General features: G+C 43.0%; 3 protein-coding genes across 3 annotated transcripts; all 3 read left to right on the forward strand.

Annotated features, from left to right (window-relative positions):
- Positions 1-2,792: 2,792 nt before the first annotated feature.
- Positions 2,793-3,241, forward strand: F5J12DRAFT_891242 (uncharacterized protein; the record flags this gene model as incomplete). The annotated part of the gene is made up of 2 exons (XM_051747469.1): positions 2,793-2,819; positions 2,882-3,241. 2 exons carry the CDS (start codon positions 2,793-2,795, stop codon positions 3,239-3,241), a joined length of 387 nt encoding a protein of 128 aa, XP_051601342.1.
- Positions 3,242-7,752: 4,511 nt separating this feature from the next.
- On the forward strand, positions 7,753-9,005 carry F5J12DRAFT_904895 (uncharacterized protein; the record flags this gene model as incomplete). Its single annotated transcript, XM_051748590.1, has 5 exons — positions 7,753-7,951; positions 8,325-8,331; positions 8,366-8,382; positions 8,407-8,639; positions 8,673-9,005. The coding sequence occupies 5 exons, from the start codon at positions 7,753-7,755 to the stop codon at positions 9,003-9,005; spliced, it is 789 nt and encodes a 262-aa protein (XP_051601343.1).
- A 1,847-nt stretch (positions 9,006-10,852) lies between these two features.
- F5J12DRAFT_718605 (uncharacterized protein) lies at positions 10,853-11,095 on the forward strand (the record flags this gene model as incomplete). The annotated part of the gene is made up of 1 exon (XM_051741120.1): positions 10,853-11,095. A coding segment is annotated over one exon (243 nt), but the record flags the coding sequence as incomplete, so codon positions are not given.
- Between the last annotated feature and the right edge of the window lie 2,647 nt (positions 11,096-13,742).

Consider the following 13,742-nt stretch of genomic DNA (forward strand, 5'->3'; position numbering starts at 1 on the left):
ACCTCTGAAATATGAGGGCATGCAAGGGGGCAGTGCACTAGCTGAACCCAATGCCCTCTCATCCAACCTCTGACCTCTGCCTCTGAAACTTTCTGCTGTGCCCCTCTGCTCACTGTTCATTGCATATCTCACCACCCAGTGGTCAGATTCACTTTGGACTTTGACCACTGTACTCCACAGCCCAACCCACTCCTACTCTGCCCTAAGAGGAAGTCAGGGGTGTTGTGTGATCTTGACACTTGGCTAATGTCAGAAAAAAGTAAGATGTCACACTTTTTTCATGTTTTTACTTTATGGGGTAAGCTTGTCCATTGACACCCATCACAATCTGTGTTGCAATGTTCAACTAGAACAGGGCAGTTGCTGCCAGCAGGCACCTTGTTTACCATGCCCAAGCATGCTACAGTTGTGAGGTGGCTGGTGGGATTTGCCATGTGGACTTGCTGTTGAGGCATATGTGCAGATGTCAAACAAGTGTCTCAATTTTCAGGGTGCAGTGACCTTGTAAACAAGGTGAAATGTTGCAATGAGAGTGTGACATGGCTGTGACTGTCATGCAATGGTCACAAATTTATTGCAACATTTTGGCAAATTTTGCACAGATTTTGAGTGGATTTTCCACATTGCAGTAAATTGCAATCAGCAAGCTCTACTGAATATAGTAAAACATGACAGAGCATGAGCATTGGTTTTCCCAACATCTCACAATAGAGCATTTCAATTGTGTATCCTGCAGCTGCCTGCATCTCACAGTTTTGTGGGTTTCATGGTGCCAACTACATATGTCTACCTTTAGAACCAGATTTCATGGAGGGGATGGTGGGGTTAGTGGTTACTAGTTAGTGACCACATTAACCCTTCACTTAACACACAATGAAGAATGGTGCAATCACACCCTCCAGACATTCTGACAGACAAAAGACTATTGCCATGAAGAACATTGAAACTGGGGCACCAGGCATGAGCTGTGAGGGCAGGCTGAGAGCTGGACAGGTCAGCAGAAAGCCACAACACTAATGGAAGGCCAAAACACATCACTAGGTGGGAGAATGTTGAGGGTTAAAGGGCAGAGGGTAATACACAACTTTGTTGCACCAATTCACTGACTAGGAGCATGGTATTAGGCTTCTGATTTTTGCTGAAAATCTGGTCCCCCCCCTGCTAGAGTTTGTTGGGGGCAATATGTGAGAACAGTTGATCACTGAAGTGATAGATTGTCATGCATCAGGAAAAGGGGACTTTACTATAGGTGGTTTTTTTTTTTTTTTTTGCTTTTTGTTGTCTTTCTGTACTTTCTGGCATCCTTTGTCACTTTAATACTGAAAAGTAGTACAAAAGGGCCAAAAAAAAGCAAAAAAAAAGCACCTATAGCAAAGTCCCCTTTTCCCTGAGTGGTAAGTAAGTTACCATCAGGCAACATGCATCTTGATTCTGCTCATCTTACTTTGACCTACCTTGCCCAAGTGCTCAGATCTGAGAGTGGGAGTGGAGTACAACTGTGGTGGGTGACAAAGTTGTGTATTACCACAATGCCAATGGGGAGGCTCAGAGTAGGCCACAGTTGCAGTCACAACTGCATGTGATTGCCATGCAAGGGCATGGGCATTGTTATTGCATTGAGAATTACAAAATAAAACAAAGAAACTTGTGACAGACAATGTGTAGGGCATGAGGCTGCAGGCAAGTGCTGAATTGAGCTTGAGAGGGATCTTGCTGTTTGTTCATTCCCCCCACTCATTTTCCAGTCCCCAGCCTGCCCTCCCCCTGCAATAAACTGTCTTAAGTTATTTTGGGACCAATTATTATGACTGCAAAGAAGTCAAAGATCCCACTGCCCAAAATTCCTTGGAGCAAGAATAGCCATGCTCATTTATGGAGTCTCATTGCAGAAATCAGTAAGCCAGTAAATTACAAGGTGCTCTGTGGTAAAAAGGACAAAAATGAGAATGAGGTATGTTTTACCATTTAATTTGGGTTTCTGTCTTGTAACCTTGCCACAATACATCTGGCAAGTTGAAGGCAAGTGTCCACAAGTGGATTTGTGCCATTGCACTTCCAGAGTTCCATGCCATGGATGCTACTGCTACTGGTGATTGTATCAAGAGTAAACTGGAGAGATAAGTACATAGTTTGAATATCTGATCTTGCCTGATATCTGCAGTCTCACAAAAACATACAAGTGCCATTTTGAGAAGGGACTGAGGTTGCAGGGTGAACTAAAGAGTGTGAAAACTACTCAAGCTGGTAAGTAAGTGTAGGGTATAACACCAATGAGAACATTAAATCAGTCTTTGAAGTAGGACAAAGTCTGAGGTACAAGGAAAAATAAAGTGGCTAAGATGTATGGAATTATTACATAAGTGGTACTTGCTGTACAGAATGGTGGTATGTTCCAATATGCCATGCTTTCAAGCTTCATACCACTGGGAATGCTGTCAGAGAAGACAATGATGGGTCTGACTCTGAGGAGTACTGTAATTTTTATATTGGTGCAGATGGTCCCAATAACAGCACATCAGAAGAGGCCAAAAATATTTGGGGTATGTTATCCACTGGTACTAATGCCTTGAACCTCCCATTACTAACCTTGGTGTAGATCAGGAGTTTTCCCCCTTTCCCTGAGCTCCACAGGACTTTTGTTGCTCATTCCAATGTCACTCCAATTGCTGTGACTACTGGAGTTAGTCCTCATGGCAAGAGGACACTTCACCTCCAGTCTGTTGACAAGCCTCAGGTGGAATTTACTGCCTCACAGTCAGTTCAGATTCAAACCCTGCAGGATGCTCTGAATCATGCCCAAGCTCAGACCACTATGGAGGGTGATGCTTTAGGCTCATCCCAGGATCCCTTGGAGCATGAGAATTTTTTCACAAACCTCTAGACTCCAGTTGCCAAGAAGGGTCCCAAGCCTTCCTCAATCACTCAGGAAAATCTTGCCAAGGCCAAAGAACACATTCAGAAAGTGTCAATGAAGCATACCATTGAAGATGCTCTACTTGACATCCAGAAGCATCTGTTACTGACCTTGTTGATTAGAACCAACCTTGAGGCTGTGAATGCTCATGCTCATCAAGAGATGAATCTTGAGACTTGTGAGATTCTTCTGGCAGAATTCAAGGAAGGGATCTGGACAGCAGAGTATGATGAGCAGATTGCCCTTCTTAGTGGTGGTAATGACAGTTGTCCTGCCAAAAAAGCTTGTCAGTACTCTCCTGACTGGGATGATGATTTGGGCCTTTAACTTTCATTCCATCTTTTGTTACTCTTTCTGTCTCTTGAGTCACTCCTTATACTGACCACAGTCACTCTTTAAATCACCTTTCTTTTAAATCACATTCATTGACAGTCAGTCATTTAATAGTAGCCAGTTAGATGTAACTGGATTACATATTTTTGAAAGCCAGTAATTCTTCAATGAGCCTTTGCTTTTTTTTTCCCTCTCCACCTTGTTCAAAAATCCATCCCTGTGGTATACCATCATTCTCTGGATTCTCTGACACACCAGCAACACTAGGCAGAGTCAACTCAGGCAAACTCTTCACCCTTGAAGAACCAGTCAGGATATTTTGCTGCTGCTGTACTCTCAACTGCCCAGGCATCAGAGCAGATCCTGTCAGTCCATGAGAGTAATCCAAAATTTGTAGGTTTAAGGGTAAATTCCCAATTTAGCAATGAAATCTTGAATACAGATTTCTCAATAAAGAAAAATATACATACCTGCAGATTAAGACCATAGCTTGACTTCCTAGTAAAGTTTGTGTTGGAAATATTACAATAGTTCTGACAATCTAGATTGTCCATGATATATCACATGCTTGGCTCACTCAGCATACTCCACAATGATGTCATATCTTATTCAGCAGTGACATCATATTCCATGACCTTCTCCACTTACATAGTAGTACTTTCCTTATATGCTACATGGTCCATGCATAGGTCTACATGTATATAAACTTGGGGTATTCTGCCTTAGACCCCATTGAACAACACACTGTTCTTTCTATCAATAAAATTGAGCCCCTACTTCAAAACCTACTGCCCCAACTGATCAATACAAGCCAAGTGTTCAGCCTTATTGCTCTTGTCCCTTTCCCATCCTCTGCACAATAGTATGCATCACCATTGAGAGCAGGTGTTGCATATAGAACCACAACAGTTCCATCATACATGACCCAGCCTTCTCTCCATGTCCCCTTAAATCCAAGATGTTGATCCATCCAACACTTCTCCTCCTCCTTCTCCTTGTCAGTGGGCAGGCACACAAAGTCATTGTGGATGGACTCAATGGCAGTGAAGCACCATGTTATGTACAGCTCAACTGCACCCTCTGAGCACCCTGCAAAGCATGCAATATCCTCCAGAGAAGCCCCATTCCTACATTGACCCATATGATACAGAGTAACACCCAACTGGACCTCAACAGACTCCTGGGAATAGTTTAATTGATTGTAGAAGATTGGGTGATCTTCAATTGGTGGTAAGATGACTTGGAATACTTCAGGAGAAATGTGTAGTGTATTGGCAAAGTGATGGTGATCAGATGGGCTCTGAGCATGTTCCCAAGCCAGGTGGAGGCTGCCAGACTTGGCAACAGGAGACCAGGACTGCAGATACTGAGTTTGATGAATAGCCAGGATAGAGCTGATATCCACATTGGGATCTCATTCTAGGTCTTCTAGAGTCTTATGAATCATTATAATCTGAGAAATGCACATAATTTGATAAAACTTGCTAAGGTGTATGGTGAAATGACATATACCATTAAAACCTTTTGTTCCCTGAACAATCAAACTCATCAACTCAAGCTGCTCAACTTGTCAAGGCCATGCAAAGCACCATAAAATCCAAGGATGCTATTCCACTTAGCAGTCCCATGCATTGCCAAATTGATGGCATTCACTTGGTGTATCATACTTCCTGGGCCTGGTGCAAGGTCTCTGTAAACTCCAGACTGCATGAATTTCAGAATGTGGCAGGTGCTGTGGTTCTGGAGTGGGGAATTATCAAAGAGTACAGGCTGCAGTTACTCAATACTGAGGGGTCTGGTGCTCACTATCTCCATTCTCAATTGTCCAAGCTTCTCCATCCCTTAAACTAGCCTTTTTTGTGGAAAACAGAAAAAAAGCAGAGTTCTCCTTCACAGATCAAGTCCCCCATGCACCCATCAGTGATGAAGACTCTCCAAGCAGATTGGTGATGTCCTCCTAAGCCTGAAAAACAGTCTGACCTTGAAGGCTGATGCCCTTGCAACACAAAACTTGGTGAAGGCAGTGGAATGCTGCCCACTGGGATGGGATGACCCTGATTGAATGAGGGTGATGCTAAATATCCACCACTTGAGCCAGATGTAGAGAAAGCCCTCCAGCAGTTTGTCAAGGTGCATTGACTACCAGTTTAGTTCTCATTGTATTTGACACCATTATCCTGCAGGGTCTAGAAGCCAATGCTTTCAGAAGGCAAGGTCACACTGATGGTGATGAGGAGCATTCTTTGCATATATTTTTTCATGGCACTAGAGAAATGTCAATAATTCCAAAGAGCAAGAACAAGACAAAGTGGCTGCTACAATAGGCACATTGACAGGTTGAGGATTTGTCACAGATGGATGTTGACAAAGGGCTCACTGATAAAGAGCATGTTAACAAAGAGCATGTTGATGAAGGGCATTTTAGTGAAGGGCACCAAAGGTCACAGAGTGGCCAAGGTGGTGATGCTGACATCAGAAATGCAGAAGATGAACAGGCAGATGTAACTACCTCCAACATGAAATCAAACATTGTCAACTCTACTATCAACCCAGTTGCTTCACCCACAGCCACTTCCACCCCAGCACAACATCCCCAGATGGGGATGCAAGGTGTCCAATACCAGGGGAGGTGTGGAGCTGAATCCCCCAAAGTTTCACCAGCAATTAGAGGTAACTAATAATTCATGCTCTCTTTGGTTAAGTCACTGACTTGTCTGTGTTGGAAGTTTATGAACTTACACACTGGTTCTAGACCATCACACTTTCATGTGATACTCCACTTATTGGTTTACCAATCATGTGATTTACACATCATCACTATTACTCATGCTGACTGATTGTTTACCAATCACTCCACTTATTCTATGATGTTCCATGACCTTCATTACTATACTGTATGTAGTTACTTCATTCCCCTCACAGTAGTGTTCTGGAACATGTGCTACATGGTCCATGTGCAGTTCCAACTGTATATACACTATGGCTCCTGAGGCTAAGTCCCTCAGTGAATTCAATGTCTACTCAAATTCTCTGTTGCTACAACAACTACCAACAAGTCCTTCAAGCTACTGCTCAACTAATTCATAAGGCAAGTGTTCATCTTAGCCTTTCCCTGTTATCCATCCTCTGCACAATAGGTTATGAGCCCTGAGCTCTAGGCTTGGATGCTATTGTCTTAAGGACATAGGTTGATCACTGGAGACATCTAAATGACTATGCCTTTCAACAGCCTAGAAGCACTAGGTTGGGCAGTAGCCACTCTCATTATGTCACTTCTTTACAGGTTATATCAAGTGGTCTACATGTCAGATATGAATGGGGGAAACAGCACAGGGATAGCTGAAAGCAGATTTTTTAAGGGTTTGATGGTGTTGTAAGTATACCCTAATGACACTACTGCAGTGGACACCAATATTTCTGGAGAGTACTCTGAGTGAATGGCCCAGACAGACCAGGAGGATGGTGTCATGAGTTGTGGTAGAAGAGGGAGCCTTGATGGTCCCAATTCATTGTTTGGCATTGTTTGTATGCTGAAAAATCATTGAATAGACCATGTGATATTCCTGGATGCTGTTAGGCCCAAGTCTGTAAACTCTTTGTTGGGGTTGATCATGCTGGGCTGACCTCTAGTCACATGTTGGCAGTGGGAACTCTGGGGTTAACTCAATTTGTGATGGGGATTTTGTTGATGTACATTACATCTAGCAGACTATGTGGAGGCACATGGGAGATTGTGCACATCTCATGGACAGTGGCATGCACTGCTAGTCTATTGACATTACTGGAGTCAGTAACAGTTCTGCAATCTCTTACAAGTTCCTGCAGTGAGAATATGCATTTGAGTGCATTACTGTGTATGATGATTTTTGTGCCACTTCAGCAGACCTCAAAGGCACCATGCTGGTGTGTTGCACAGGCTCCATTTGCAAGCTTGTCAAATAGTATCTGTATTTGATGTTGAAGCAACTCAGAGCTATTGCCAGTCATCACAATTTGGTTCTGCATAGTAACTTACTTTGAGTGATGTGTGTTGATGCACTATGCAATCATCATTGTACATTTTCCTGTCCTTTGCTGGTGTACATGTTCCACTGGCTAAGAAGGCCACATCGTGAGTCATTCACAGCACCTGGTCTGGAGCCTGCTGTTTCCCTAGAGAGTAACCTTGCCAAGGTTAGAGATATGCAGCAAAGTGAGGTGTGTGCTCAACAACAACTGATAATAACTGGTGGTGTAGAGGAGTCACTCAGGTATCCTCCTATACAATCTTTGGACAACAAAATTGATATTATTCATGAATGGCAGAACAGGATATTGCTGCAGTCTCTTATGGAGGATGCTTTTGTGCTGTGTGTGTGCAAATGGTTCAAAGTTGTGACTTAGTTGATATTTTTCCAATGTCAGAAGTGCTTTCAGTGCTGTAGAATGATTGGTTACTGGAGTCTTGTTGTCCTCAGTCATACAATATAGGAAAATACAGTGGTGCAATTCTTTGCCCCCATGGGATGCATTGCTTGCAGGATGTTGTGCAAATCCATGTGTGCACATTGTGTCAGAAGTCATTGACAGCAAGCTCCCCATGGCAACCCAAGGACACAATTGCAAATTTTCAACATTATGGAGATGTGGAGTTGCCACTCAAGGTTCAGGAAAGTATTCAGTGTGCAAGTCTGTTGGAATTAATGCTGGTTGCTGCCTCTTTTTGTAGGAAAAGGGAAAACAAGAGGAGAAGACTGGGTAGTTGGATTATCTGAGGGGATGAGTAAGCCAAAGGGGCTTCTATAGCCTGTGCAAGGATCCTGGTAGTCATCTGAAGGCTTCTAAGGCTGTCTTGGTGCAGGGAACAACCTGCTTGAACTCATCTCTCATCTGTGGTAACTCATCTATTGTTTGTAAGGAAAACTATGCCAGTCACTAGGTAGTGCTGACTGAGCAACAAAAATGCGAAATTCTAAGAACAAGTAGCAGAGGGATAGCTAGAACAAAAATAAAGTAAAATCATCAAAATAAAACAATTCCCCCAGTAGGGAAATTACATTCCCTACATTGTGCTACTGTCATTACACATCACTATCAGACAAAAAGTATTCAAGGGGGTTGCATTCCTGAAGAAGCAAGTCAGTGTTTCAACAGAGGTAATGTCACACTTCTACCTCAAGATCTGACTGGGTTGTCAACTGTCCTCCCTCTGATGTGGTGCAATCTCTGTGGGGCAGTGTGCATGGTTTTTGCAGGTGGGGCATTCCATCCAACTGCAGAGGCCTTGTGTAAACTCCTGCCTGTGCTTGTTAGCAAAAGGAGAGTGAAGTCTATGATTGAATGGTTAATATCAAATAATGAATGGTATATGAAGAAGGGAATTATGTTCAGCAAGGAGAATTTAACATGGTTGGTGAGTGGTGTGGAGGACACCAGTGTGTTACAGGGGACAGAGATCACTCACCTTCATAATGAGGATGGGCTTGTAGATGCCAATGGCAGTGTGGATTGGTCTGTGTTAGCAACTGATCTCATCATGGAGTCTGTTGCATACACTGATGGCAATCATTCTGAGCATTTGCAGTGGGCCATGAAGGCAACCACACTGGCTCATGCCCTAAGTCACAAAAAGTTTATAGTGAGCTGTTCAGGTTTGGAGTTGTTGAACAAGAACTTGCCTGGCTATTTGACTGTGGTATTTCCACACTTGGATCCTTGGGGGATTGGTGGCTTTAATCATCCTGCACAACAACCTGATCAGCAAATTTCATTCCAGTGACAGCTTCAAAATTTGTTATGGCAAGTGGACTCACCCTTCATGCAGGATGTGACTTTTCCATTCATATGTTGGAATATTCTGCAAAAACAGGTGGTAAGTGAGAATACTGCTTTTTGCATTCCATCCATCCAACATCATACCCTTGTGAATGATGTCTGGGATGCAGAGTTAAATATAATTTCCCTGGCTGAAAAATTGGAATGAGATCTGAAGGTGACCATGCACTCTACTGGCAAGAGAGGCACTCTGCATCTTTTTCAAGAATTGAATGTGATTTGCCATTCTGTGCCAGGGAGTGATGGGTATAAGTTGTGCCATCACAATGAAATTCACTCTCTTACTCAACAGTTAGGCACCCCAGCATTCTTTCTAATATTGAATCCACACAATGTGACAAGTGTCCTTGTTGCTCATTATGGAGGCATGAATGTGGCTCAGTGGCAGGGGAATGGGTGCATATGGATGGGCAGTCTGCATTGCTTCATATCCTGCTGCTGTGGTGAGGGCATTCAATATTGTTATTTGTGGTTTCATAGACATCATGCTCAAATATAATAGGGGGGTCAGTTTGTTTGGCAAGTGTTCTGGATATTATGGAATGGTGGAGGCCCAGGGAAGGGGGACACTTCACTACCATATGTTGTTGTGGGTGGAAGGCCATCCAAATCCAGAGCATTTGTGGTCTATGATGCATGAAGATGAAGACTTTGGTGCCTCAGTTTTCAGCTGGCTAGAAGACCTGATAAAATGTGAGCTTCCTGGAACATCTCCAGATGGTATCAATCCTACTGAGACAGAGCCTGACAAGCCAGTCTGGTGAGATGATGAACTGGATCCTCATTTATGACAGTCTCCTCAGATTGCTGAGCTTGGAAAGGAAAGGTTCTTAGAGGCATTCAATGACTTCATGTAAGGCCTAGCTATTGAATGCAATTGGCATGAGCATACACCAACCTGCTTCAAACATCTTTGGCCAGGTGAGGAGCCTGGAGATGAAAATTGTCAAATGCAAATTGATGGAACCATGCACATGCAGTCCTATCTTGATCCAGAAATGCAGTCTATTCTTCTCCACTGACTTCACCTGCATATAAATAACTATAATGACATTACACTGTTCCTTTTGCAGTGTAACATGGACATTAAATTCATTGACTTAGGGAGCTGCAGTGAAAGTGTTGACTTACTATGTAAGTGATTATATCATGGAGAATGATTTACAAGTCCATGTTGGGCTTCAGGGTGATTCATGCTACCATAGACAGCCACCAGAAGCATTTCATGGATGACATTGAGTCTTTGGCTTCTGTGCATGAATGAAACTTACTGACAAAGACTGTTAATGCTATGATGGGTAGGCATGAGATCTTGCACCAACAAGTTATGAGTTATTTGATTGGTGGAGGTGATTATTATACAGCACATGAATTCCATACCATATGCTTCCATGAATCTATGGATATCACTATTGCACACAAGTGCCATGTCAATGGTGACTGCAACTGTGAGGGAGAGTGTACCCCTGATTGCCCAGGAAATGTTTATGGATTTACATGTACAGTGCATACTTCTCAAGGCTCTCTGTCTGTGTCATCAGAAACCCTAGACTATTTAATGCAACCTACCATCCCTCCTTTTGATAGCATGACTTTGCAGCAATTCCTGGAACAAACACAGAAGGTAAGACATTCTTCTAGCAGTGGGGGAGTAGCATGTATGACCTACACACCAAGCATGCAGAAGATACTGGGTTCACCACCTCAGATTCACACTGATTTCGAGCACTTTTTGCTAATGAGAGTCACCCACAGTTTGGGACACATGAGCTCTGTGTTCATAATAGCTTTGTGGTTCCTGTTCTCCTTGGTGATTCCATTCCTTTGCCATGGAGGCCAGATTATCACATGGAGGAATCTCGTCATGCTATGTTCCTTCTATTCCTTGCATGGCAAAACCCTTCTGAATTATTGCAGGGTTATTTGTGTTGGACAGAGGCATTTAATGCTTATGATTTCTCTGATGCAGCTTCTCTAATGATCTCAAACTTTTTAATTGAGCTCAAATGTAAGGATGCCAAGGATGTCATATGAGGAGACTATAATAAAAAGGGTTTCCAAATATGAAACCCTGGTGAATATGATGTCAACTTGTTGAAAGAAGCTCTTATTCTGGATTCGGCCTTGGACTGTGTGATGGAGTTTGACACACAGACATTAGATGATGACATCTCAAATGATCATGGAAGTTTTGTGTTACCTCAGGATGAACAAGACATCATCACAATGTCTCATCAACTTCACTGTCACGAGCATTCAAGTGTATGTTTGGATGAAATAGAGGGTCTTTTTATCAAAATTAGTCCTGATATGGAGGATCAAATTACACTACATAACATGTACATGAATGTGCAGCAAAAATGCAAACAACCTGAATGATGTCCTGAAGAGGATAGAAATGATATTGATAACTGCTTGAGGATTCAAAAGCAAGCACAAATGACCAAAAGAAGCAATGTGCCAAACCTTTCTGTGATGTCTGTGAAAAATGAACAGCACTCAGCAGATACCATCACTGATGATATTTCTGTGCATACCTTCATGTTGGACATGATTACAAAGTGGTCTTTAGAAACAAATCCTGAACAGAGACATGCTTTCACAATTGTGGTTGAATACATGCTTCGCAGTGAGCCAGAACAAATGTTGATGTTCATTACTGGTATCAGGGGCTTGGGGAAGAGCCACATCATTCATGTGATTGTAGATGCATTTGCACAAATGGGTCATTCACAGGAGATTCTGTTGAGCACACCAACAGGTAGTGCTGCATGTCTTATAGATGGTTTCATGATTCATGCACTGACACTCATGAATTTGCACTCCTTGGGGAATGACAAAAGGCAACAGCAACAAGGGAATGGTGAGCAGAATGTAGACATGGACAAATTGCAAGAGATTTGGTGCAATGTCTTGCATTTAGTCTTGGACAAGGTGTTGATGGTTTCTGCAGAACTCCTTTCTGACATTGTAAATCATATCAGTCTTGCAAAAGCAGGCAGTCCTGCCAAGAAGGACTTGCCTTTCAGAGGCATCAACATCATCTTTGCAGGTGATATGGCCCAGCTCTGTCCAGTGAATGGTACTGCATTGTATTCACACAGTGGTAAACAACTTGGCAAGATGTACCTTTGAAACCATCAAATCTCAGCAATGACTGTTTGGGGCATTTCTGTGGAGATCTTTGACTCATGTAGTCCAACTGGTTCAAAACAAACATGCCAGAGCAGACCCAATGTTCATCAAGATGCTTGGTCACATAAGATGTGGTTCTGCAATTACTTTGAGCATCAGTCCAACTTCCAATTTGCATTATTGTTAAGTCTGGTTTGTCACTGGTCCAAAACTGGTCCAGAGTCCAGTCAGGGGTCAGAGGGAAGATGAAGGTACAAGAGATGTTGGACTATTGGACTTAGTGACTGGAGATGCAGCACTATTCCCTTGTGTGGGCCATAGTCCAGTCAAGAGGTAGAAGACAGAGAACAGAGGGGACTGGGTTAAGATGAGACTAAGTTGATTTCAGACTGAGGCTAAACAGTCTACCCTATGGCTTAAATACTAGAGGTAAAGTAAGTGTAATGTAGCACTGGAGTCCAGTTTGCACCAGTACAGCAATGGTTGGTAAACTGATTGGTAAGTAATGTTACAAAGAATATTATCAAGCAAAAGTATGAACAAAGGATTACTGGGAACCATGGCAGGACTTGTGGCTGGGCTGGGTATTACACTGGTCTGGTACCAACTGAGTGGACAACTCAATTTGGCACTGCCTTGCAGTGCCTCATGAGCTAACACATTTCTGGGTCTAAGGGTAAAGGCCAGGACTGGGGCAAGGGCAGGACAAGACCAGTTGGGACCAGGGTAGAGCCAGCCTAGAGTAGTCCAGGCATGGTCATGACAATTATCTACAACAAACACAACTTACAGAATTATATAAAAATTCTAAACAAGACTTCTTGTGGTTCTCTGATGCTCTGATCATCTTTGAGGAGCACTGCCTGCATGATTGTTGGAATGAAGAAATGGTGAAGTCATTTGCTCATAGTACCAATCAATTGTTTGAGTATTGTTATGCTGAACACTTCTGTGATGGTGAATGCATTACTGGCAAGGAAGATGAGCATCTGGCATTATTGCGACCAAAGGAATCCAAAGATTATCTTGGATGACTGCCTCTGTTTCCTGGAATGCCTCTTCTTATCATGGGGAAAGTTGTAAATGGTGCACATGGAATTGTGTGTGACATTGTTTGTTCTACAGTACAAGGAAAGTAGGTAATCTGCTGCATGTATGTCACTGTCCCTGTGTCTGCCCTTCAATTGCCTGGAGAGGAACCACACATTGTCACTGTGTTCCCTCAACCCTGTATGTTTCCTTATTTCTCCAACCATGTGGGTAGGCTCCAAATCACTCAGTGTCAGGTTCCTGTGATCCCTGGATGGCCATTCACTGACTACAAGGCAGAAGGATCAACCCTCGACAAGGTGATTGTCAATTTAGCCAGTGCAAGGGGAGTGCAACATGCATATGTCATGTTGTCTCATGCATGTTCTTTATCTAGACTTGCTATTTTACAATCATTCTCTCCACAGGCAAAATCTAGGTCATCTGCAGCATGATCTCTGGAATGAGTTGGATCACCTGGCCAATCTCAATGCTGCTATGGCTGCAGCCTACCCTG

Source organism: Pisolithus orientalis, assembly GCF_024613125.1.
Source record: "Pisolithus orientalis strain OTSU chromosome Unknown F5J12scaffold_9, whole genome shotgun sequence".
Classification (NCBI taxonomy): Eukaryota; Fungi; Basidiomycota; class Agaricomycetes; order Boletales; family Pisolithaceae; genus Pisolithus; species Pisolithus orientalis.